Source organism: Orbicella faveolata, unplaced genomic scaffold (assembly GCF_042242905.1).
Source record: "Orbicella faveolata isolate gen_17 unplaced genomic scaffold, um_ofav_v1 contig_25, whole genome shotgun sequence".
Lineage (NCBI taxonomy): Eukaryota > Metazoa > Cnidaria > Anthozoa > Scleractinia > Merulinidae > Orbicella > Orbicella faveolata.
The window spans coordinates 25,956,776-25,983,209 of record NW_028301553.1 but is presented as its reverse complement, the minus strand read 5'-3'; the positions used below and the strand labels follow the sequence as shown (position 1 = coordinate 25,983,209).

The following is a 26,434-nucleotide window of genomic DNA, read 5'->3' as shown; positions in this document are numbered from 1 at the left end:
TTAAAAATTCTTCCCAGGTTTTCACGGTCAAGATGGCGGACATCATTGCCGAATGATCACAAACTTCTTAACTTCTTTTTGTGTGAATGATGTCCAGCGAAATCGATTCTGGTGACTTAGATAGGCCATCTGAAACTGATAAAGTAGAAAATGTAGGAGAAGAGTCCGATTGTCCGCAAGATCCGGCAACTGGTCCTCAGAAAGGAACAGAGGATCCCAGTGCGAAAGATTCTGTTGCAGATAGTGGAGTCGCTCATCAGGTTGAAATTCTAACGGTGGGTCAGCAACCCGCCGAGGTTGATAAACAAGCCTTTGTTCAAAATGGAGTTCGAGACAGGGATGGGTCAAGATCAAGCCATTTAGAGGACAAATTAATCGATTCCGAACTTGAACGAGGCGCACCAATGCAAGACCAGGAAGTTGCTGAGGTGGCTGATCAAAATCTTCATCAAAATAAAGACGACGTTGATTCAAGGACAGCAAACTGTGGGGATAAATCAAATGATCGCGACATTGAAAGGGACACTCCAATGGAATCAGAAGACAACTACAGTGGTGAAGTGTAAGATTACTTAATTTTGTTCTTGAAATTGTTTTCTCTACCTGATCATGAACTGACCACCAGTCCACCATCAGGTGAGCCCCCTGTCCCCCCCCTTCCCCCCCTTCCCCCCCCCCCCCGCCCCCGCCCAAAAAAAAAAAGATCAGGCTACTGGCAGTCTACTGACAGCCAACAGTTGGTTGTGCATATGTTCATGCCTAATTAATAAGAACTTTCATTTCACTGTTGGTCTTTTTATTGGCTAACTTTTGGCTGCTTGTCACCTGAGTGTTAACCATTCACTGTTCTAAACTTTCTTGGGAGCTGTTCTTCACTTTTACTGAAGAGTTGGAGGTTGTGAACATGTTTGCGGAGAGGGAGAGGTTGGTTGGTTCCATTATGATTCTTTTAAATTTCAAATTGTGATTTAGATTGCCATTGGGGAAATATTTCAAACTGGGTTCAAAGTCTGTCAGTCCCTGTTTGCCTCAGAAATGCAGTGAGCAGTGTTGTAACTTCCTAAAACATGATACCCTGATACCCCACAGGTTACCTGCACCATACAGAAAGAAACTCTCCATTCAGTTCATTTCATTTCCTTTTGATTGGTTGAAAGACAATGGGAAGAACAATTCTGACAGAGTTACCCCTGTATTCAAATATATAACTTGAAAATCATGTACCATTTTTTGATGAGGGTGCAGTTCTTATTCCTAATGAAGGTAACTGTTTAATTGAACAAGGATGAAACATTCATGGTCATTTTGAACTTGGAAGCACTGCAATTCTGTCTTGCCTCAGTAGGTACTCTGTAGTTCACTATAACTTCAGTGAAGTTCCACAGCAAGTGACAGGAGCTTGGCAAGACTTTGACATCTCAACTTCAAACTTTCTTAAGGGTTGCAAATGGTGAGTGCAGGTATCATGGTGAACAACGTTCAGAGGACAGAAGGGAGGGGAGAGTGGGATTCCTATGCCACCAGTTTGAATTTCAACAAGCTGTGTCATATTACCTTGTATTCAAAGAAGTCCCAGTAACATCCAATGAAAGTTGGAGACCTGCTGAATAGGTTTACATGTATTTTTGCTCCAAGAGCTTTGAGTTTTAATTGCAGTGTAGAGTGCATGCTGAGAAGTGTACAAGATTTTATTCTTATTATTTATACTTTGTCTTTTTTTCCTGCATTGTTTGAAGGTCACCTGATGGCTCATGTTTACTGACAAACAGTGATGATAACATCCTTAGAATATTTAATCTTCCTGTGGAATTATACAGTGGGGTTGCTGTGCAAGGACTGTCGGAAATGGTAGGAAAACTCCACCACACCTCATCCTCTTCTTCTTTCTCCTGGTCCTCCACTTCTCTTCCTTCTTCTTGATAACATGATTTTAGGACAGCAAAAGCACAAGGCATTTTTTATTGCTTTATAGAATTGAGTAATATTAATCAACAGAGTTGTAATTAGACTTCTCACGTTCACATGGTTAGTGCGCTCAACTTGCTGGGGACATTATGTTGTGTTCTTGGGCAAGACACTTAACTCTCACACTGCCTCTCTCCACCCAGGTATATAAATGGGTACCAGTGAATTTAATGCTGGGGGGGGGGGGGGGGGGACCCTGTGATGGACAAGCATCCTATCCAGGAGGGGAGATAGAGATATTCCTAGTAGCTTTATGTTATAGAAACTGGATATAAGCAGCACCCACTTGGCTCATATGCACAGTTTACTCTTTTCACTGACTTTCCTTGTCTTTTGAAGGTGTCAGCACTAAAGATGCACGAGGGAGAGACCATTTATGATTATTGCTGGTATCCCTTTATGTCATCACTTGATCCTGACTCATGTTGGTATGTTTTTAGAATTTTTAAAATGAGGCCTGCAAGTAGTTAATTGGCAACTGACAAATGGCTTCAACTGTAAATGGCTGGAACGTTTTACAACTGTGTGTAATAAGGTAGCTAGTAAAAAACATTTTTATCAGTGACCATGCACAGTGAAAAACCTTGTCCAGCAGGAGATCTTAAGAATGTACAATCTTCAAAGGATCCTTGAAAGATCCCATAATAATAATAATAATAATAATAATAATAATAATAATAATAATAATAATAATATAAACATAATTATTTAACCAGGGTAAACCCCGTCAACAAATGCTGTTATCAAGAGGTGCCCTGAACAACTAAAAGTAGAATTAAAATAAACAAAACAATAAAAGTCGTAAGAACATTACAATAGATGTAGTAAAAGATAAAAAGACCACAGAAGGAAGAAAATATCATGACATCCTGACATAACTGATGTTGGAGACACTAATCAGACCCCTGTAGAGGTCACGAGTATGGAATTTCCTGACTTGAATAACAGATCTTTCTCAGATGGGGAGAACAGAATGCAGTACATTGGTTTATAGTGCAGTATATAAGATTGGCAAACATACCCTCTGCTTATGCAAACATGGAAAAGCCCTGAGATCAGAATGTTACATCCTTGGAAGGATTATGGCTATTTGCATGTTTATTTTAGACACTTGCATTGATGACTTATTTTTGTGAATTACCAACACATTACAGTTTATTGAGCACCAGTCGCGACCATCCTATCCACATGTGGGACGCTTTCACTGGGACAATAAGATGCACTTACAGAACTTATAACCACTTGGTAAGTTTCGTGTCAGTTCTGTTAAAATTGCTAATGAACAGCTGTCAGTGCTTCATCTAGGTATTGAATCTCCTGCAGTGGGGGATGATGAAAACTATCTTAAGCTGGAAAGTTTGACCTATCAACACTTTAACTTGCACACTGTCAAACATATGTAAAGTTGAACCAATTACTGCTGCAGTATGACCAAAGTAAGTCAATGACGACAGTTGCTCCAATTCTATGACTGACTGACAACAGGAAATTTTCCAAAGGTTTTCCTCTGAAATCTTCAGACATCATCAGATAAGGAAAGGGCCATCTTCAATATTCCTAGCTAGGGCATGACATTGTTTTTGTTTCATTATTTGCCATGTGTCTGTTCAGTAACAGATCACAGATAATTTACATCAAAATGTGGTGAAATGTGGTTAGGCTAGTGCGTCACTGATTGATGTTCTTACCACATTTTGACTTCTTCTGTGATCTATTACTGAACAGACACACTGCAACATGAAATCTATCTGTTTTATATAATAACAAAACAAAAACAATAATTGTTAATGATGTCATCTATGCATCTGGCCTCCAATAGATCATAAGTAAGAACCAATCAAAATGCGAGTCAGAAAAATTTGACGTATATTATAATAATACTGTACATAGGGGGATCATATTCATAAGGAGATCATAAATGTTTGATGATCACATTCACTCTTAAATGCTCTGTCAAATGTTTGGGTATTAGGATGAGCTGGTTGCTGCAAATTGTGTGTCATTTAACCTGGATGGCAGTCAGATCTACTGTGGTTTCAACAAGATGGTCAGAGTTTTTGACACAGCTAGACCAGGCAGAGATTTCCAGCAGAGACCAACAACAGGTGTGCAGTTTGAAATACCAAACATTTCTGATAATAAGCGTTACTCTGTTGCTCAGGATTGTAACTTCTAAACTGAATGGAAAACCTGTCAAGAAAAAAAAGCTTTCTCCTCCTTCATTCCATGTTGTTGAACCTGTAGATGCTGATGCACAATGAGCTGACATATAGCTCTTAATAAAGGTTTTCTTTACAAAAGCAAAAGTTTCTAAAAGCATGCAAGCACACTGATGGAAATGCTGGAGTTTAAAATGTATTTTAGGTCAGAATGATTTCAAACTAGGTTAATTTTTTTCAAACCAGTTTATTTAGTTTTTCTCACTCTTTTTCTTTCTTTTTTTGTGGGGGGGGGGGAGGGACAGGAGGGGGGGTTCTTAAAAGAATAACCTGTCACCACCCACCTTCATCAGTACCTAACCCTTCCAGGGGCCCATATCATCCTGCCTTACCGGTACCCGAACCCCCAGATCTCTTTTAATCATTATTTTGTATTCACCTAGATTTGAACACCTGATCTCTGACTTCATAGTCCACCCTTGTCTCCACTACGCCATGTAGTGGATCGTTGCAAATTTTCTTTTATTTAGTTGTCTAATAAGGTGTTGGTCTCAGATTCGCTCTTCCACTTTGATGAAAATTAAACTAGTTTGAAATCTAGATCATCCCAAATGAACACACCCCTCATATGCCAAGAAATTTAAAAAATCAAAATTTGTCATCCAATTCTGGTAAACACAGAGCAGACTGTGCATCACCTTAGTCTACAGAAAAATCATGCCACATTTCAGGAGTTTAATTGGCATGTTGTTCATTACAGTCAAAAAGGAAGGTCAGAATGGAATCATTTCAAGTATTGCATTCAGTCAGGACAACTCTGGGATGTATGCTTTGGGCTCCTATTCAAAATCAGGTTTGAATTTGAATTGACAAATTAAGTTAACGAGAAGTAATAGATAAATTAACATTAACTAATGGAGGGTGTGGTGGCCATGTGGATAGTGCGCTGGACTGCGGATTATGCAGCGTGGGTTCATTGACCAGGTCTGGGTCACTGTGACATGATCTTAAGCAAGACACTACTCTTAGTGTCACTCTACACCCAGGTGTATGCATGAGTGGGTAACCTTGTTATGGAATAGAATCCCATCTAGGTGTTAGTAAAAATACACCAGATTTACTTGTTTATGGCTTCAGAAACTGTGATAACCTCTATTGTGTGTGAATGCTTTCATTCATCAGTGGAGTCACAGATGCCAGGGATGAGGCCATAAGGAAATTTTTGCAAGAGGCAAAGCTGCAAAGGAAAAATCCATACTTTGTTGCTTTTAGCCATTGTGACAACATGTACTATTTGCAAAGTTAAACGAATTAGCTCTAATAAATTTTCCTCTTCTTAACCATCAGTTGGAGTCTACTCAGATTCAGATGGTGAGCTAATTTTTCTCCTCCAAGGACAGCAGGGTGGGGTCACTCATGTCATGTTCTCCCCAGATGGGACAAAGCTATATAGTGGCGGCAGAAAGGTACATGTAGGCAAACCTGCCTGAACCAAAGCTCAGTTTTTTGTATAAACCCCACAGCATTGACACTCTGTTAATGCAGCTAGTCAGAGTTTGTTTGCGGATTGGTCCAGATTTACAGTTTTCATTGCCTTTTTAGTCGGCTGGATTCTTTAATGAGATCTCTAGAGGCAAGAGCTCTCTAGAGCCAAGTACTGTACTGTCCTTGGGCTTGCTACTTTACTCCTGAAGGGTTTTTCTGAGGGGCAACATGACAAAAATGCTGGGAAGTTCTGTGTAGCTAGCATCCCATCCTGGGGGACTGGCAACAATTCTAGATGCGTCATGATACAAAAACTAGTAAGAATTATGTAGTAGGCACTCGCTGTAGACCGATGTTAACTTCCTGCAATAATAAAGGTATGCACTGATCTCTCTGAATGTTAATCTGAAGCACTTTTTTTAACAGGATGATGAAATTATATGCTGGGATGTGCGAAATCCTGGAACAGTCCTGTACTGTATGATGCGCTCAGTGGACACCAACCAGAGGGTGTATTTTGATATTGACAGGTATAAATCAATCATAACAGATGCACTTTCATACAGTTGACACCACACAGTCTGGCTAATGTTCAATAGTCAATAGATTGAGGAATATCGACATCTTAAGTCCCCTCCAAACAGGAATAAACTATCACCAAGTGTTTGAGGCACAGCAACAGGTGCTTCAATTTGAGCCAGGGTGGGGTCACTATGTTGTACTCTTCAAGACCAAGACACCACTCTCACAGTGCATGTCGCTCTTAACAACCCAAGACAAAAGCAGATAGGAAAGTTTTGCACAATACATCACAATTACATCAAGTTTGGAAAATGGAAATAATTAAAAAGCATAGAAAAATGTCTTAAATTTCGTATGAAATTTAATACAGAAACTGCAGTAAAGAGCCAGCTGTTCTGACCACTGACACTGTATACTGTGCTAATATTCATTATTATATATATTGTATTAATATCCATTATTATGTATGCTGTACTAATATTCATTTCGTAGGACTGGACAATACATAATCTCTGGCAATGCCGATGGTTGTGTTTCCATTTGGGATTCTACACTTCCTCCTCTCAATGACGACACAACAAAAGAAGCTACACTACAACCTGTCATGAAGTTTGTGGCTCATGGGGACTTTGTAAATGGTGCCAGGTATGATAATCCTTTAAGTCTCAAAAGTCATGACCAGTACATAATAGTATTGAAACACTGCTGTTCTTCTAACATTGGTCAACATGAGCACAAAGTGATCTGGCCTTTGTTGAAGAGAAAGGAAGTGGTAATTTAAGAACAGATGTTCCCATTTCAGACAATTTAGAAATCTGGTCTGAAACTGGGGATGGGTTTAAGGGCATATTCATGTAAATGTTTCTCTCTTTTCACCAGTTCACTTCATCCAAAAAGAAAAGTCAGCCGTCAAAATATAATTAATCTGACACAATAGAGAATGATTCAGGACATTAAGATACACACTCAGGTGACCTTTGCCTAGAAATGGATATGGAAAGTGAGGTACCTGTATTTTGGTCCAAAGAAGGGTCAGTGTTTGGGGAGCCAGGTGCCACACCCCACCAAAAAGACAAGGAGTACCACCTAGAGGGGGATGAACTGTCACATTAATTTAGTTGCCATGGAAACTGTACGCATGCATGGTTGGCAAGAATGTTTCAAGTTTGGGAATGGGTGTTAAATTTTAAGATATTTGGACTTCTTTTTTTAGTTTCCACCCCAGCCTTCCTCTACTGGCCACAACCTCTGGGCAACGCCAGTTTGAAGAACCTGGGAATGACAGTGATGATGAAAACACAATGGACCAGGACATAGTGGCACAAGTTGATAATTCACTTAGGATCTGGGCAGCTGGCACAAGTGTAAAATGAGAGCAACTCTGAGGCTGCTAAGAGTGAATTAGGAGACTAAAATGTACTTCAAGTTAAAAATCTGTAACAAAAGTAACAGCAAGAAGTACAAGGCTGCTTAGAGACTGGCTCTTTCCTGTGTGAAATTTACAGACAGCAGTGTTAAGCAAACTGTGACGACAGGTACACACAGAGGACCCAACAACTGGGAAAAGATTGTCCTTTTTGGAAATATATCCTCAGATATACTATTATGTATATAGCTTGTCCCACCGACATCTCCAAATAGTGCTTGCCATACAACCACAGTGTAAGAGACTCCAGAATGTAACCTCCAGCGTTTAGTTATTAACATTCAGGCAGCCATTTACTGTGTAGTGTCACTCAGTTGACTTTCCCAGCAAGGGTTTCCTAACTCATTATTTTTCACAAAGTTTAGTACTGGGACTTGTAAAGTGAAGATTCTTGTAACAGACACCAATCGCTGGTTCCAGCAGACTGTGTTTGTTTGCATGTTGAAACCAATCAACTGCAAGTATGACAACAGTACACCCAAGTTGAAATTAGAGGACAGAGAAAACACGCTTGACTCAATCAATGTGAACAGCTCACTCTCTATAATATGTGTATCCTGGAATTCCCTGAGCCAGCCTGTCTTCTAATGAAAATGTTTTGTGGTGCTTGGTTTATGACTGCATTGTGGCCATTCAACTGTTAACTGATGGTGGTTGCTGTCTGACAGTTGACAACCACTTTTTGGGTAGAGGTGGAGAGGGGGCTGTTCTTCCCTTTCAGTGACCTTTCAGTCCAATAAAATGAGCAATAAAATATTAGAACTATTTATTAATAGCAAATTGTCTTATGCAAGAAGTACAGTATGTAGAAGGCCAGTGTGTGTTTTGAAACTATTTGAAACATATAATTATAATTTGTGAATCTAATGGATGTAAAATAATAAATTTGTCCCAAGTTAACCATCACTATCACAGCTCTTGTTTCAACTCCATTGTCAACATACAAATTCTCCATACAGGTTTCCATTCACTTCTTATTGTGCTAGTCTAGTTGAAAAAAAAAAAACGTTTTAAATAAAATAGTTTCTCGTCATTGATCAATTCTTAAATCTCTACACTTGAATGCTTGTTTAGGTATTGGCACTTAATAAGGAGAATCACAAGTTGATCACTTGTTACTTTGTCAGCCAGAATACAAGGTCCTGATTGCACTTGCATTTACATGTAACACCTTTACTTGAAGTGTTAGAAACCTTTGTCATTCAGACATGTAATTGCACTCAAAATTAACTTGATGTAAGCAGAAACCCTGAAAATGGTCTACATAGGACAGATTTACACATATGGTAGGCTTCAAATGAAGTGTTTCTATGTAGCTGGCTGCATGAACGAGTAGTCCCTCTTTCGTTTAGTTTGTCGTGTATTGATCAAAAAGAAAACCACGAGAAAAAATGGCCGTGCGAACTCCTGGGGGTTTCACGCGGCCATTTTTTCCCCGCGGTTTATTTGGGGTCTCACTTGACAGACTAAGTGAAAGAGGGACTACTCATAGTCCTGTGTAATCACAGGATATGTCTATTAGCATAGGAGTGACTGTACAGGGTGATCTTTGCTTACATCACTGTTTACACTTTTCCACACTAACATATGACTTTGTGCAGAGAAGGCATTATGCCAGATACAAATTGACCCCAAACATTTAAAGAGCTGGTAAAACTTAGTAACTGGATACATTTTTGGCTTTTTGGGTGTAATATTTAATGCGAAACTGCAAAATGTCTGGGTGGGAAAATTTTGAGTTTCTAAACCTGTGTTGCACAAAAAAAGTACTCAATACAACAGGCTCAAATTCCTTGGGACAGTCAATAAAAATTGATAGTTCTGTAGCTTGATCAGATCTGAATCATTAATTTTATGACAATGGGGCAATTTTTGGGAACAAAGATTCCCCTCTAAGAACAAAAGAATTCACGGTTCTAAGTAGAACTTCCAAAACTATAATTTGTTCATTTGTGATGTTTGAAAGTAGCAAGATCTGCATTGTGTAGATCACACTACTTTTAAACATGACAGTTCATCAGTTGTTGTTTCTATCCTTCAGGAAGTGTTATAGAAACAGAAAGTGCAGAATAAAACTATTGACAAGGAAGTTAAATCCTTGATGTCATCTTCCAAGTTCAAGTTCTTGTATTTCCTTTATTAGAGATTCCTCTGCTGCTATTTTGTCCATCTGCAAAACAGTCCCAGAAAATAAGTAAGTAAAATAACTCACAGGTTGTAAATGTTTAGCTATAACTGCTTTACTAATTAAAAACCAATGATTTATTAGCTGAACCCTCCAAGTGAATTGTTATGAGTAACACTTTCACATACTTGACTTGTAAAATCAAGCTTCAAAGGTGTTATCTAAGTTAAATTTTCATGTTTGACTGACAAGGTAAAGAGCTGGGATATTAATGTCACTGCACCCTGTTTGTAAAAAGAAACCACAAGACAAGGATACTTTCAAATCCATCCCTGGTACTCACTTGTACATATTACTCTAATATCTGACCTGATTTTTCTCTAGTATTTTTCCTGATTTCTGTTGTTCCTTCAGGTCTTCAATTTGCCGCAGTTTCTAAACCGGAATTCAGTAAAAGAAATATAGTACAACATTGTACTAGGTTAGGGGAAATACACTGAATAGAAGGAGCAAATTCAATTCCAAAAGTGACTCAATTTGATTTCTATTAATAGCAAGCTTTTACAAAACATGCCTCTGAGTGTCTTAGATGAGAATCTCATTCAGTGGCAGATCTAGGGGAGGGGCCTGGGGGGCCAGACCCCTCCTTATTTTGTGTAAAAAATGAAGAAATCACAGAAGGAAGAAAAGCCTGCACGGTAAGCAGAAGAACCCCTCCCCATTAGCTCAAGGTCTGGATCTGCCACTGTCATTCTACAAGAGCTTTGCTCAGATTGCACCAATCAAAACTCAAGTTTTTAAGGAATAATGATAATACTAATTAAATAATAAATATTAGATTGTAATGACACAAATTTCCATCAAACACCTTTTTTAAATTCCTGAGCTTTTTTTCTTTCTCTGGTGGAAGAGTTGCACTGGTCACTGCTGATGATGGGGGAGGTGACGGTAGGGCTGCACTTGCTACCTGCAATAAAATAAACCGAGATTTTAGTGTGTAAAGCCACTGGGATATTAAACTACCTGCATAAACTAACTGTGGTCAGTTCAATGATTGTTAACTGACTCTATTGCAGGTCTGTCAGACAGACAGACAGACAGACAGGCTGGTTGTTCAACTTACTAGCCACAATGAAAAACTAAATACTGATTTACTGGATTGATTTAATCCTTGCCAGGCTTTAAGCCAGAATTTGAAAAGTGGCCATCCAAAATGTGCTATACGGCCTGCTCAAATGAACAATTTATAAGGCAAAATATGAAAAGAAAACAATTTTCATTAGAAAGTGGCTGTCTACAGGACACCTGGACACCCATCTAGCTAAAAGTTTGCTTCTTGCCCTGACAATGCCACATTTGTTTTATGAATTGCTTATTGATTCATGAATACAATGATTACTTCAAAACAACAAAAAAAATTCACACCTGTGCCTCTCCAGAAACCTCCTGTTCTTGCTTTGCTCTTGCTTTTGCCTCCCTCTTTTTCTTGTTCTTTGCAGCAGATTTAGACATTTCCTGCCCTTCTTTTTGCTTCAGGTTTTCTGCAGGTTCATTTTCATGCTGAAATAGAAAATTACACATAATTTAATAATCAACAGCCATTAAAATTACGAGCACTGAATTGTTCAATAGGGGGTCCAGTAATTACTAAATCATGGTATCAATAACAAATTTTGAGATACTAAAAAGCAAAAAGTCACTGGTGTTTCCCACAAGTTCTACAAGCAGTAGAGAAACATTAAGGAAGTCATGCGCATTAAAATGCATGTTGATTGGCATGCAAATGGTGTACATGTAGGTGTTCAATTACAAAAAGAGATTTAAGCTTGTTAGATTTTGTGCCTTCCTCAACCTCTTACTTTAAAGCTATACTTGCATCAATCAACCTAGGAAAGACATTTGCCTCACCACTTTCACTGATGGTGCAGTTCCTCTAAGGCCAGGGGGACGGTAAACATCTTTAGCTGAAAGATAATGTTATTTGTTACTTACAACAGTTATTATTCCATTTAATATTTTTATCCAACTCGACAAGACACATACATGGACCATATGGATAGATCTCCACAATAAAAAATGTAATTTAATCTTTACTGCTTTCATTACAAGAATGCTTTTTAGGGTGGTTTTTAATCCTGAGAGGGGTGCTTTAAACATTATTCTGGCCATAGGTCCAGTAGCCAGCGAATACAGGCGCCTCTTATTGCCCACTGCCGAGGGTGGTTGTACAACGACCCTTGAGGTGGGCGATGAGAGGCGGCTGTATTGGCAGGCTATAGCTCCAGGTTCTCTCCCATGTGACCGACAGCTTACGCTTTTCGATACAGATACAGATGTGCCAGTTTTAGTGGTCCTGTCTACATTATATTGTTATTGGGAGATTTCGTAATGTATTGACTATAAGATGTGAGCTCAAGGCTGAATCAACTATCACCTCATAGAAATCAAGAGCAAATGTTAGTACATCTATTATTTTTAGCACAAGTCTAGATAACTCAATATTGTTCAAATAACAATAATTGCCTACTATTTCTCTTGGTACTGAACTCTTAAGCAAAATGCAGCAGCCGAAATTCTGATGGAAATTTGCAGTTTTGTACGCTCACTCATCAGTATTTTCATTAATAATTTCAATTTTTTCGGGTCAAGCAATGGTAAATGTCCTTATCTCCTGGAAGTTAGTTGACCAGTTATGTTTCTAAATGTTTCCACTGAAACCTTAGAAAAACAAGAAAGTTGCCATTTTGTAAACAACCTCCAGCAACTGCACAGCAATAGCTAATAATCTTCGATAACCCAGCCACTCAATTTGTAACATTTTCACAAGTGACACATACAATGTAGAATTCTACTAAATGCAAATGCAGAGTTTTCTTGCATTTTAAGTATGCCACCAGTTAAAAGCTTAGACACATTAATGAAGTTATTGGCTGATTTGCGTGTAACATCTTGTTCAATGAGGATTTGCAGAGATAGTATTCAAAACTCTAAGATATGTGCAGGACTCTCCTTGCATTTACCCCAAGGGGGGCTCCCAGATACAAGGGACGGGGGTGATGGGGAACAGGGGTGTTTGTCAGAAATCTTGGAAAAAAAACCCTTAAGAAATACCAAGATACCGTTTTGTGGGTGTGGCTTGAAATTGTTTTTCACCCATAAGAAGTACCAATTCTAAAACAACATATTTACTGACATTCACTTTTTCGGCTCCACACCCCCCCAAAAAATAGGCACAGTTCCAGCAACTGGAAAAACAGCAACAAGAAGTGTTGAAGAACATTAAATTGGTGAGAAATGCAATGTAAGTAAAGCAAGCACCAGCCAAATCTATCCAAGAGCACTTAATGTCTACAAGGTGCAACATCATCTTATAGAAAGCAATCCAGGCAGATATTTATGGGGGGGGGGGGGGGGGCATTGGGGTATATTAGAAACCTAACAGGTACCAAACGCCCTTTTTCGAACCCTTAAAGGTACAGCAAGCACCCCCATCCCTTTTTATATGAGAGTCCCCCCACGGGCCATTTACACCTTCCCCTGTCAATCTTCACTTGTGTTTAACAGAAAGAAACATGTGACATATTTACAGTGCAGGAAGAAACTCAGTTCATGAGGGCAACATTTGTGAACCAAAACTAACTTTTCTGCTGCTCTTGACTTGCAGTGGAGGGAACAGCCCGATAATTGATCACTGGTTCTTTGAACACACCATCAGGAACAGGCTGCCACTTAACCTAGAAGCACAGGACAGTTAATTAAAGAGTGACGTCATCAAACCATCACATCAGTCCACTGATGCAATGGTATTGTAATGGATCTAGACAGCAACACAGTGAGCTAAATATGTGTAGGGCCAGACTTGTTGATACAAGCAGGTCCAGCTGTCAATGCCTTGCACATATCAGTAGTTCATTTAGTGCAAGCAATTCAGCCAATTTATCAAGACATTTTCCAACATAATCGGATGCTACAAAGGTGGTATCAATGATAGAAAGCTTATTGACTGAGTTAGGTTGGGCCAGTAAAAAAACATGTCTCTCAACCATTTTGGACAGCATGACCATGACGCCATCACTGTGCCCAGTCTTTTGTCAGTATTTTCCTATCTGGCCCTCTCACTCAATCAAGAAGGTCATGGTATCACCTTAGGGCAGACATACCTCCCAAAGTTCACCAACACTCTTTTCATGTAACAAACTTCCTGTGTAATGCCAGATTTTATAGCTGGTGAGAAAAATGATTCAATGTTGACATTCTATGGGCATAATTTGCATGCATCATATGAGCATCATAAAGACACTGAGAGTGAGCACACATATTTAACGTGACAGGATACAGACACAGAGGGTAATTCTTCCAGTCCCACTGAATACATCTGTTTCATAGCATGATTGGTCTACTGTGTCTAAAAGAAGTTGGTTGCTCAGTTATTGAATCTCCAATTTCTCCTAAACACTGACAAACATTATTTAGAACCGACAGAGTAGCCTTAGAAGTAGACATAAAAGATAAAATAAGATGCTTAAGGGGGGGTTCTTCTTAACCACCAAATTGGTCTAATTGTCATATTTTTGAAAACCAGACCTCCTAAGGATAAGTTGTTTGCACAGGTTTGTTCCATTGAGGAGTCCTGCAAGAGTTTCAAATCAAGGCCATACTTAACAAGTTACATACCAGAATGAGGGTCGTACAGGGGTATTCTCGTGATGTGTGATTGGCTGATTTTATTTTCCATGAAACGTGAATTTAGGAAATTATTCTTCGTGATCTGTGACCCAAAGGTTTTGTGCGACCTGTGAAGTACTTGAATTATTATATTAGTGATTTCACCACCCTATTCTATGTGATTTTGAGACGCCAGTCCTCCAGATGGTTAGAGTCATCTATTGAGAGTGACTTAGGTATGCAATTTGCAATATGCCTTGACTTAGCCTTTCATGATTTTTCTTTCTTCAAACAATCTTTCTAGTGTAGGAACAGGTTATTAAAAAGAGCATCTTATTTGCTTATTCTTGTGATTCGGGAAAACGAAATTTTTATATCTGTGATCCGTGAGCCTCTATTTTTTCTGTTCTTGAACTGTGCCAGAGACCCCGCTGTACAACCCTCCCAAATAGATAAAACCCTAAAACTTAAAAGACATCTAGATCTGAAAAAGTTCATCTAAATTAGTGTCAATAGATTAAGAACCTCCACGTGCTTAATGCTACATATGAGTTTTATGAAACTTGCATTATCATAAAAGTTTAGCAGACTTTCTACAGTAGCTTTCCTCTTTTATGTGTAAACAGTAATTCCATGTGTACGATTATAAAAAAAGGCTAAGTTATTTCTGATTCATAAGAAAAATCGGAACCCTTCCTCTTTTCTTTCAAGTTTTAGGGATTTAAAATTCTGACACGCAGTTTGGGACTGGCACTAGTTACACACGTGAAATTATATTTTTTCAAAGCAAATATTTCCTTATATAAAATTCACCATTTAGCACTGCAAAATGCTCCAAAATAACTTTCTTCTAAATATCACAATCAGCAATCCCTTAGCAACTGCTCTAAATCTGTAGTTAAGAAGGACCCCCTTAAAGAGACAAAGTGAAGATCAGCTCCCAGAAAATCCTGTCAGCCAACTGTCAACTTCTGTCAATTTACTGAGAATCTGATATAGAGCAATTGCTGACAAACACCCTAAAAGTTAACCTTACCCATTTCCTTCCCTGAGCCTTGGAGAGGTCGTAGCTGTTAAAATGTGCTCACCATCTGGAGACCATTCAAGTGATGTTGAGTCGCTGGCCTGTTAAATCATGTTATGATGTAATCATAAGTTATCTCGCTTGTCATTGCCAACACATTCACCACAAATAATGCATACCGCTACATGTGTTTATGCTCTCTAACTGGCCAATCAAAAATATATTACATTTTAAATTCCATGGAGAGAGCATCCACTATTGCCCATCTGAAATTGACTAAGTCCCAGATTGCCACATCCTCAAAGGGGGTGTTATGACCTTGGATGGAAATTCAAGAGACTGAGGGATCAGCTATGCCATTCTTATGGCATCTGGCAAAAAAGCTAAAAAGCTAAAAGCTAAAAAGCTAAAAAGCTAAAAATCAAAACAATAAGGAGAAGAAGGAAGTTTAATACATTATTCTGTTGAGGTGAGTGACAATTACCTGAGGTTTGCTTATAAGCTTTAAATCCTTTCTGCTCCACAGTTCCTGTAAAAGGAAAAAGAATATTTCCTTACACCAATAATAGTGGTTAGAGGAGCAGGCAATGGGTGTATAGTGTTATTGTTTGCAAGAAAACTTGTGTGCCTCACGAGCCTACAGAATAAGCACTGCACTCCCTTAATTTGCTTTTTATTGGGGAGTTGAGGAGAAATGACAAGAAATACTCACAGATGTCAATCTCGTTTTGGACTTGGTCATCATCTGATGCCATTGATGTGGCTTACACTGTAAATTTGTTTCAATTCGAACCCAAAGTGGAAGAGTCTCATGACCCCCAAAGAGACTAACTTTACCAACTTTTGCACAAACTTTACTAACTTTTCTAACTTTATTAACTTTTGCACTTATATTAAAATCAATAGTAATTTGCTTTTATTTAACCATGTGCTAGTAAACATACAATATTTCATTTCCATTTCCAGTAGGTGATATCCCAAAACATTGTGAACCAAAAACAAGGAGAAATAAAATTATTTGTTGCCTGCAATCTAAGGGTTTTCAGATTGGCCGGTAGCTAGATAATAATAAATTTTAAAGTGAATACCAGTTTAACAGTTGTGAAGGCTGACATTTGTGTATTGAATTGGAAACTGAACTCATGATCAACTTACCAGTTGGCCTCTGAGATTTCCAAAGCCAGCAAGGCATACAAGTATGATCAGTTAAGATTGACAAGAAATGTATTAAGAAGTTATTACACTGAGACGATTGTTGATCACTTTTGTGAATTAAAGGTCAATGAACAATGTGTAACAAAATGTCAATGAACAACAAACTACTCCCTAATTTTAGCAGAACATCTCATTATTAATTTCTAATATCACACATAACATCCAAATGACATCCAAAGAGGCATTGAAGAGACCTTACTCAAGTTATGTTAAATAATATTAAATAATCTGTTAAAGATTCCATACATTCAACTTTCAATTCTTTTTCCCTTCTGTTTTTTTTTAACATCAGATACAAGTATATGATTGGTCAGCTTACAATCACAATTGTGCACTTGAAGTTTGCAGTGCTTTTCCAATCTATGATCGTGGCATTGTTTTTCTAAACAGTTGCAATCATGTATGGTCCTTGTACTTGGTTAATAAGATAAATAAATAAATAATATTTATATAATCTGTTAGGACATTATTTCCTTGTGGATTGTAGAACAGATCATTCCTTTGTCCCGTTCCAAAGTCACTTGTGCCCAAAAGATTCCATATGTTGAACTTCCAACTCTCTTTCCCTTATATTTTCTTTTAATACCAGATACAAGTATATGACTACATGTAGTCAGCTCCCAATCAGAACTGTACACTTGAAGTTTACAGTGTTTTTCCAGTCTGTGATAGTGACAATGTTTTTCTAAACAGTTCCAATCATGTACGGTCCTTGTACTTGGTTAATAAGATAAATAAATAATATTTATATAATCTGTTAGGATATTATTTCCATGTGGATTGTAAAACACATTGTTCCTTGGTCCTGTTCCAAAGTCAAACAGAGGTTCACATTTGAGATCAAACAGTGTCGCCTTTGCTGGCATAACTGGTGTGGTTGTAAAATTAAACAGCAAGTTAAGGAAGGAATCAATAAAATTGATTATCCGTGAGTTCAAAAGTGGAATTGCGTAGAATCCAATTCATACACAAACTAAATTTGACTGTTTAACTCTGGTTCACACCACAACTAACCCTTGTACAAAAAGCACATTCAGGAAGGCAAGCATAAGCATTGTTGCTTGAAGTTCACTCACATGAAATGAGCATAGAACAATAAATACACAGGAAAAGCAACATCACGAAAAAATCCAGTGAAAATTCAACAAAAAGTCAAATAATAACTTATTATCATTAAGAAGTAGTGTCAAGTGGCAAAGGATACAACCATAGACCACGCAAAACTCTTTAGAGTTTGGGCTCCATTGTACAGAATAAATTGGTCCTCTCTTGGCTGGAGATCATAAAATGAAATGACACAAGATAAGACACCTAAAATTAAACACACTGGTTCTAGTTACATTGTATTTAGAGTGATGGTTGAAACATAGATCTAGAGCTGTATCAGAAATTATTATTAATTTTGGCTAGCTCCATGAGCAGGCAAGATGGCTCAAATCCTGCACTGTGATTGGCTACCTGAGGAGGCAAGATGGAGCTATCTTGCCCTCTCAGGACCACCTGCTGTGTCCCACAAGACAAATTTCCCTGAAAGCCATATAATAAATCCTTTATTGACCAAGCTTGTTTGGTCAAGATGGCTGGATATTGGCCTCGTTCTTTGGGGGATCACCCTCTCACCTAATTGTACCATGCTGCTCTCTCCAGAGGTGCTGATATACTGTAGTGTTTGTTCACCATAATAAGATGCCCCTGACTTGTCAACATCTGTTGCTGTAACAACAAGGACTGCCGAGCCTAAAGTTAGAAATTAGACTAGCTAAACAATGAACCACTGTACCTGCTGTGATGATTAAATGAACTGCCCTCTTTTCAATATGCAGTTCCTCCCCTACGGTTTTCCCAATAATAATTAATCAAATTTAAACTGCAATCAAGTTCTTGAAGACAGAGAGCTGGAGTTCATTTGGCATTGTAAGTTCAGGTGGCTAAGGCTACAATACATATACGAGGGATGGTGATTGGTAAATGCGAGACTTTGCGAGAAGGTGAAACTAGCATTTTCCTTTGCCAGCCCGAGACATTTTCCCTTCTTCAATTATGAGACTGAGATTTAAAAGCGTTTAAAATGCGAGCTCAAGACATTCAGGTTCTAAGATATTCAGAGGTCATTTAAAAAACAACCAAACAAACAAGCGGGTAATTTGAGACTTTCTTAGCCTTGCAAAAACCTGAGACTGCAATACTGCTTTGTGAAAAAATTGAGACTGTGAGATGTACATAACTGCTAAAAAACAAGACTGCAAGACCCATGAAATTTGATGAAAATTTTGCAAGACCCATGGTTTTTGAAGCACCATTTGCCACCCCATATAGGCTCACCACTCTTCCTTCAATGTACAGGTATCTGGAATAATCTTCTTGAACGGCAATTAAAATTTCACTGGTATATGTCCAAAGCACACTATCTTGTTCATCCAAAATTAAATCAATCATTTGGAATACTTAACTCCTGTAATCTTACAATTTCCCTCCTTGTCGCGTAATCAACCATACATTATTTTTAGGAAATGACTGTTGACTGGGTCAAATTGTCAATGATTATTATTGTTGTTACCCTCAGTCTTTATGTTGTACTTGCCTCTCTTGTTCCACAGCAATTTAACTCTGTCTGCCTTAAAGAAGCTCTTGTTTGCAAGGACAGAAGCTGGACTGTCAAAATTTGGGTGTCTAAATAGCCGTACATAACAAGGTGCACCCTGAAAAACAACAACAAATTAGTATTAAATACTTCTCCCTTGCATAATGATGGTAATGAATTTATGAGTGACTGATCAAGAGAGATTATTACATAAACTCATCCCAATAATATATCAACTATTGGTATAAATTTACTAGCATTCTATCACAAATGCCATCCTCTAATTGGTTATGCTTCTCACTATCTGTTCTGTTGTAAACAAACTGGCAGCCACTTCTTTGCATTTTCAAAGCGTCTGTGAAGAAGATTTTGTAGATTCATACTAAAACAATTAAATTCTTCACTGTCGATTTCCATGCATGATGGAAATCTCAAGCTCATAATCTAATTGCTTAATATAAACACATGTAAAGCTATCTCCGTCAATTTGCTGCAGAGACCATTGAAACCAGGTGGACTTACTAATAGTTCTATAAGCAACACACTTAACAGATCTAATAAAATTCTGTTCCCAAGGCAACTCACTCTTTTCTAGTCCCCTCTAACCTGTTTTCAATATTTTAGTCATTTTGAGCTTACAAACATTGTGTAGTTCCAGAAAATATCCATACCCACCCCAAGGAAGGTTAATGGAAATTTCAAGGGGGAGGTGGGTTTCAAAAGCCCATTTTTTTTAAAGGAAAGTATGACACTAAAATGGAATTTCCAGAGGGGTGGTGGGGGGGGGGGGGGGGGTTCCAAGCTACAAAACCTTCCGTGGAAGGGGTATGGATATTTTCTGGAACAGCACATTAAACCATGCCACAAACTGTACCTAACGTCACATTAAATGCTTGCCAGACCATGCAGATCAGGCATCAATGTCAAATAACAAAATGGAAAGCCAGTCAAAGTGGGTATGAGCCACTGAATTTGGAAAAAGATTATGAAAGGCTGATAAACTGACTTTTCATATTAATCCATATGCCATAGGATTTAACTCATCTTGCCCATCTGCTGAGCTACACATGCCCATAAAATAATGTATTACATGGGACATTTGAACTAATTTAAGTGTCATATTAGTTGTACTTTGAAGACAAAAGCAATTTTCAGTGGAGTGTCATAAAACCAAAGCCAATTGAAATAGAGCAGTTTTCAGTTGAGTGTCGAAAGTAATCAGGCAATTTCTTTGTTCCTGGTTTTGGTTTTAGAATGGTTCAAGACTGTTAAGTAATTAATTTGGTATTGGTTTCATGACACTCAATTGAAAACTGCTCTAATCATTCAAGCCAATCATCAATTACACAAACAATCTAGTGTCAAACCAATCAAAACTCAAAGCAAATACAGGTTTCTGATGCAAAGCATGGGAAATTGTGTGCAGGCAAGTCACAATTGGTTTTGGACAGCACATTGGCACAAGTATTTCACGCCAATCAAATGCACATGAATTACTTTCAACACTCCAGTGGAACTGCTCTGAATGTTCAATTATTAAAGGCAAAAAAGAAAATAACACTTCACCTTTGCACCAGGAACATAAGCAGCCACTGTGAAAGGTGGGGGACCTGGAGACAACTCAAAGTCTGTTACACCTTGAAGCCTTAGCTTAGTGACAATGGACGCTACAAAAGCAATTCACCTATTTTAATCCACTTGTCATTATTGTGTACTCCCTAAAAAATACAATCAATTGAGGTCTCTCTACAGTGGTCACCTTGCAGAAAGAGGAAAGTGGCTGTTGTAAAGAGGTTGATGTTATGGGGAGGGCTGTAACATGACGTCAAAAATAGATTCTATTCTTTGTTTTCAATTGTTGTTTTGTTGGGGAGAGATGGCCGTTAACGAAAGGTTAAAATTAGAGTGAATGTATAGACCATTCACTGGGACAAAAAAGGCCTTTGTAGAGTGATGACAGCTAACTAGATTTTTTTAACTAGATTTTAACTTTAGTCGATAAAATTGATGTTGGGCTATGCCTTTAGTCTATTTTTGTTGAATTTGTATTAGCATTAATTTCTAATGGATGGTCGTTAGATATACAGGTTTTAAAACAGTAGTAAAGATTACACACTATGTTTGTAAAAAGAAAGTGTTTATTTACCCTTATAAAAGCAAAAGTCAGATTGACTTTGGAAGATAGCCTGAACCACAAATTTTAAGGACTTTTACACTTTTCCCAAACTTAATCATTATTAATATGGGTTTGCATCAGCCAAGGTTTCTACCAAGTGACTCTTTTCTTATGTATTATGGTGCAAAAGAACAAATCCATCTTAACAAAACATCATGAAAGCATGCGGCATTTCCCTCAGAACACCATGGGACCACTGACCAACATTTGTGTTGTATCCACTTTCAGAATTTACATACATACATTTACATACATACATTTTATTGTGTTTTAAAATCAAAAGTACAATTAAAACATGCCCGCAGGTTTAAGAGTTGAAGCTTGGCCATCAGATTCATAGCTATCAGAACAGAGGAAATGATCTGCTGTGCCATCCACTCACAAAATCTGCTAAGTACCAGGGGAATTTAGAATAAATGGAGCTCGTGCATATAACAGTAATGTTCTCTCCTCAAAACATCAGGCGAGCTGAGAGTCTTGATGAATTGAAAATTAAGCTTAAATGTACTCTTATGTTACAGTGTATCTGTACTGTTGTCAAATTTATGTTGTACCAGGCTTCATTTAGACTAGCTGTGCTAAATTGGATGCCCCTAAATAAACATTGATTTACTGTTAAATAAGACAAAATAAATCGACAAATTTTGTCCAAATTTCATTTAGCCAAAATAAAGGTCAACTGAAAAAGACATGGATGCTATGTGCAGGATACATACTAAAGTCTGCATCATGGAAGCAATGTACTTCATTAGTGACAGAGCGAGCACACACTGACTCATCCTCACTCCACTTTGGTTGCCTGGAAGGAAACAAAAATGCCAGCATATTTTATGGTGATTCAAGATGTTTCTCTTATTACAATTCTCCCCTTTTCTCTTGCATCCTTCAAGGTTGAAAATTGGATCTTGCCTACTTGCCAGGATGAGACTCAAATCTTTTGGGCATTTCTAACCGTTATTACACATCACAAACTAGAGTAAAATGAAAATGAGCAGGGCTGCCACTAAGGGCCACAACCTGTAACACATGTTACGGCTTAGTATGCTTGATGGGCACCTGATGTTACAGGTCAACATGCCTGTAGTTGATACCATTCACCCATAAAGTAAAAAGTTTGTTTCAGGTGTGAAGATCAAGGCTATAGGTGAATCAAATCTTAATAAAAGGATTGATGAGAATTCTGATTGGCCTCCTGAGCGGTCCTAATTTTGCAAAACTGACAAGATAGATAGACTGCTCATGAATCTGGTTTCAGCAGATAGCTTTTTCAAAACATTGTTCAAACAAAACAGATTGAAAGTAAATTATTTCACTCTAAAGCTGGTATTTCCCAAGAACTGATCACAGAGACACACCAATTTATCAGCAGAGTTTTGAAGGATGGCAGCATTCCAATAGACACTTTTAATTCTTGAACTAGCTTGGTTAGCCCATTTTTGAGGGCAGGTTTTTAGACCTGAGTTGATCAATTAACTTCCAAAACAAGAACTTGACCAATATCTTGAACACAACTACAGACCTCACACTAGGATTACCACAAAGTATGTATCCAAACCATGGCTAAAAATTCATGAAACTTAATAGTTTGCCCAAGCAGTTTCCAGTCAATTTCAGATGGCTTTATACCCATTCAGGTAATTTGAAAGTTGTAAGTTGGCAACACTTACCAGGTCTCCTTTTTCTTCTGTGCAAACCCAGCAACTAATCTCCCTGCCTGAAGATTCCAGATTTCAAGATTGTTTGTTGGTGTAGTCTGATCTTTGCTGACTGGTTACAGAACACAGAAAAAGCCTTTTACTATTACTTTCAAGATGAAGACACCATGGAAATAATTGATAACCATCTGAGAAGGCATATATTACTTAATCCTTTTGATTAGTCTAGATAGTACCTTATAATAATAAGCAAATAATAAGTAAATTACAATAGTTAGAGTGAAAACCACATCAGTGCTAACTAGTTTTCATGCGGCTCCTTTATCCTGGTCCAATTGGAATTTGGAGATGTTGGTTTTTGTAGAGGAGAACCCAGAGAAAAACAATCAGAGCAAGGCAAGAACCAGCAACAAACTCAACCCACCTATGGCACCAGGCTGGAATCGAACCCAGGCCACATTGTGGGAGGTGAGTGCTCTCACCACTGCACCATCCTTGCTCCCCAAAGTTCAATGCCTGAGGGTATTGCTGAGTTACAAAACCACAGAGCAATATTTGAACAAGAGCAAATCATGCATCCCAACTACTATATAATTAACAATATACAAGAGGGAGTGGTGTATTTTCCAGTAAAACATCTGTGTCTATAATTATAACAACATTAAATTATTCATCAGCTCTCAGATTCCTTAACTTTGTTTTAAGAGACCAAGGCTTTTTTTTTCAAAGGTGATTGTTCATAGCTGTCAGGATTAATAATCATTTGTTGTGAGACCTAGAGATCAGAAATGATAAGAGTATATACAAAATATTGAAGGCTTATAGATTTACTCACTACTTCCTGACCTGAGTATTGCTCCCATGTTGACAAGTGAGTGCCTTTTGGTGAAAATGCCATGCAAAATATTTTCTCTTTAGGAATACGGCATACTAAACTGAACTGGGAAGTCTCCACAACTAGCACACTGTGAATTGAACAAACAGTCAGTCAGTAATGCAGGCAGGCAGGCAGGCAGGCAGGCAGGCAGGCAGGCAGGCAGACATACTGATGAACAGATAGAGAGACAGATAGAGAGATGAACTGGATAATACATTATTGTCTTAAAAATCAGTTTACAGCCAGGTCTCATCTGACATAATGTTACATAAGTACACAATCACACATTGTAGGATGTAATGTGAAAAAAGTATTTGAGTGACTGACGGACGGACAGACAGACAGACAAACAAATGGACCAGGATGGATGGACGGATGGACAGAAGGACAGATGGACAGAAGGACAGACAAATCAATTGATTGATGAACTGATCGATCAACTGATTGATTGACTTACTTGGCTAAGCAATGGATTAAGTGATTATTTCATTAATAATTGACTGATTCACTACATTGTAGCCCACTTGACCATAAGAGACATTGTTCTTTTTAGATCCAACTGATTGCTTCCAAACTTCTTTGAAAATTACAAAGCAAATTACTGTAACTGCAGCAATTTAGCTGGAAATGGGAAATAATACACACAATATGCAGTCTTCACCTCTGGCCGTTACACCAAGCAAACAAGGATCCATCAGAACTAAATGTCATTACTCTGCATCTTGGTGAGTTGTCGCTGAAAACAGAAGAATCATATCATTATAACTGCCACAATAAAACAATAATTAGAGGGAAAAGGACGCTAAACCAATCTAAGGATGGCAGATGTCTCCTTTGAGTGACTACTTGCCTCTCATCTTAACTATTTGTTATTAGCCTCAGCTACAGGACGGTGTTCTGTTGGAAATACATGAATCTGATTGGTTTTCTCATGATTTTCTATTTGCTGACAGACAATGATTGTGCATGCACTGCTCTTGAAACTGAATATCATTCTTAATTTTAGGCTAAAAATACAAACAAAAAATTACAGGTTTTGTGCAGTAATTCCATAGTGCCAAACAATATTTATTTGACTACTTACCCTCATTATTTAGGAGTGATAGTCAACTTGGCTACCCCTTAATGACTATTCATTCATGGAAAACTCAGGCTCATGGCCTAATTGTTGATATTATTTAGAAAACATTTTATCACCATCCCTTAGCAGGGGACTTCCAGCAATTCAAGCGGTCACCTTTCTTAAGGTGATAGACTCAGCATTAAAAAAATGGGACAAAAATGGGACACTTTTACTTGAAAAAACAGGGTTATTAAACTCCATAACTCAGCTCTTTGGTTTTGTACATACCAATTACTAAGTTGTCTCCAAACTGATTTTTGTCTGTCTTTTGAACATTTATTGAATTATTCAAGTTTTAGAAATGTCTACTTTCTCCTATCCTTAGCAACCCTATACATGTTCTTACCTGAGACTTACACATAGACTGACACTTCATCAGAATTCACTGTGAAACACTAGCTGACTACTCTAAGGTTTGACTTGAATTTACACAAATAGAGATATTTGTGCAAATATGCAACAAGAAATTCTTTAGTGCTAATGCAATGCTACTCAAATGTTGATATGATCCTCATTTGCTTAAAATACAACAACAAATCAAAGCAACAAGAAACATATCAGAAGCACTGCTCAGATCTGGTAACACTACACTGTATATATACCATCTGTATGAGATTCTCGACTTGTTACTCAGCTATTTTCTCCAGAAGGATCACAGTTTCAGAGTGCATTGGGCCATTCCATTTTTTACTTACACCCCACCCCACCCACAAATCCCCTAAAGAGGGTCTAGGAAATCTGAGGGGGAGGAGTGAGGTCTTTAGAGGCCGTTTCTGATGGGGCAACTATATGAGGTGTCTTTGATCTTTTACAAATCCTGAAGGGGGAAGTGTGTCGGCACTTTAATCTTACTTTCTTGGTGGGGGGGATAAAAAGTTAACTTTTCCGAGGGGGTAAAATTTAAAGCTTCTCGATAGGGGGGCAGGGGTACGGATATTAAATGGAATGGCCCTTCTCATAAGCTAAAATCCAAACGTAAACAACAAAATAAATAATGAAATATCGCAGACATCATCGCTTAAATCTTGAGGAAAAAAAGAAATGCAGTATCTCTTTGTAAAGATACTTTTATGAAAAAGTCACACTTAACGTTGTAAATTACAACCCCAATTTCTATTTAACTTATTAAAGCTTAACATAAAAGGTCATAACATCCACGCACAAACCTTCCAAATCCCTCGTGTTGCCTAAAGGATGGTGAACCATGAACCATAGATAACCCGTCTGTTCCTCTAACTACAACATAAATACAAACAATGTCATGTAATGACCAAGTCTGTAATGAGTCAAAATATATTTCAGCTTTATATTTGTAGAAGTTCAGTGAAAATTCTTTACCAGCCACAAGACTTTCCTTGGCCGCCATGTTGGCGCTAAAGCGACGGTAGAAAACTGGAAACGAATTCGTGAATAATTTTTGAAACGAGGCTACTAAT

At 38.0% G+C, this 26,434-nt stretch overlaps 2 protein-coding genes across 3 annotated transcripts; one reads left to right on the top strand and one right to left on the bottom strand.

The window, feature by feature from the left end:
* Positions 1-19: 19 nt before the first annotated feature.
* Positions 20-8,463, top strand: LOC110067476 (telomerase Cajal body protein 1-like). 2 transcript variants are annotated; one of them, XM_020774812.2, is made up of 11 exons: positions 20-562; positions 1,346-1,450; positions 1,737-1,848; positions 2,305-2,393; positions 3,120-3,210; positions 3,938-4,070; positions 4,885-4,977; positions 5,472-5,590; positions 6,036-6,139; positions 6,624-6,776; positions 7,345-8,463. In XM_020774812.2, the coding sequence occupies exons 1-11, from the start codon at positions 87-89 to the stop codon at positions 7,502-7,504; spliced, it is 1,635 nt and encodes a 544-aa protein (XP_020630471.1). In that variant the 5' UTR covers positions 20-86; the 3' UTR covers positions 7,505-8,463. The 2 variants fall into 2 exon arrangements, with proteins under 2 accessions (XP_020630471.1, XP_020630464.1); XM_020774805.2 differs by having other exon boundaries at positions 1,343-1,450.
* Positions 8,307-26,405, bottom strand: LOC110067465 (eukaryotic translation initiation factor 2A-like). Its single transcript, XM_020774795.2, has 21 exons — positions 26,337-26,405; positions 26,165-26,234; positions 24,537-24,611; positions 23,845-23,963; positions 23,011-23,110; positions 22,060-22,142; positions 20,734-20,834; positions 19,168-19,285; positions 18,207-18,323; positions 17,791-17,859; positions 17,353-17,454; positions 16,527-16,567; positions 15,856-15,900; positions 15,384-15,472; positions 13,843-13,906; positions 13,323-13,416; positions 11,591-11,646; positions 11,108-11,242; positions 10,551-10,649; positions 10,052-10,117; positions 8,307-9,727 (listed from the first exon to the last, which is right to left on the bottom strand). The coding sequence occupies exons 1-21, from the start codon at positions 26,362-26,364 to the stop codon at positions 9,662-9,664; spliced, it is 1,737 nt and encodes a 578-aa protein (XP_020630454.1). The 5' UTR covers positions 26,365-26,405; the 3' UTR covers positions 8,307-9,661.
* Positions 26,406-26,434: the final 29 nt, after the last annotated feature.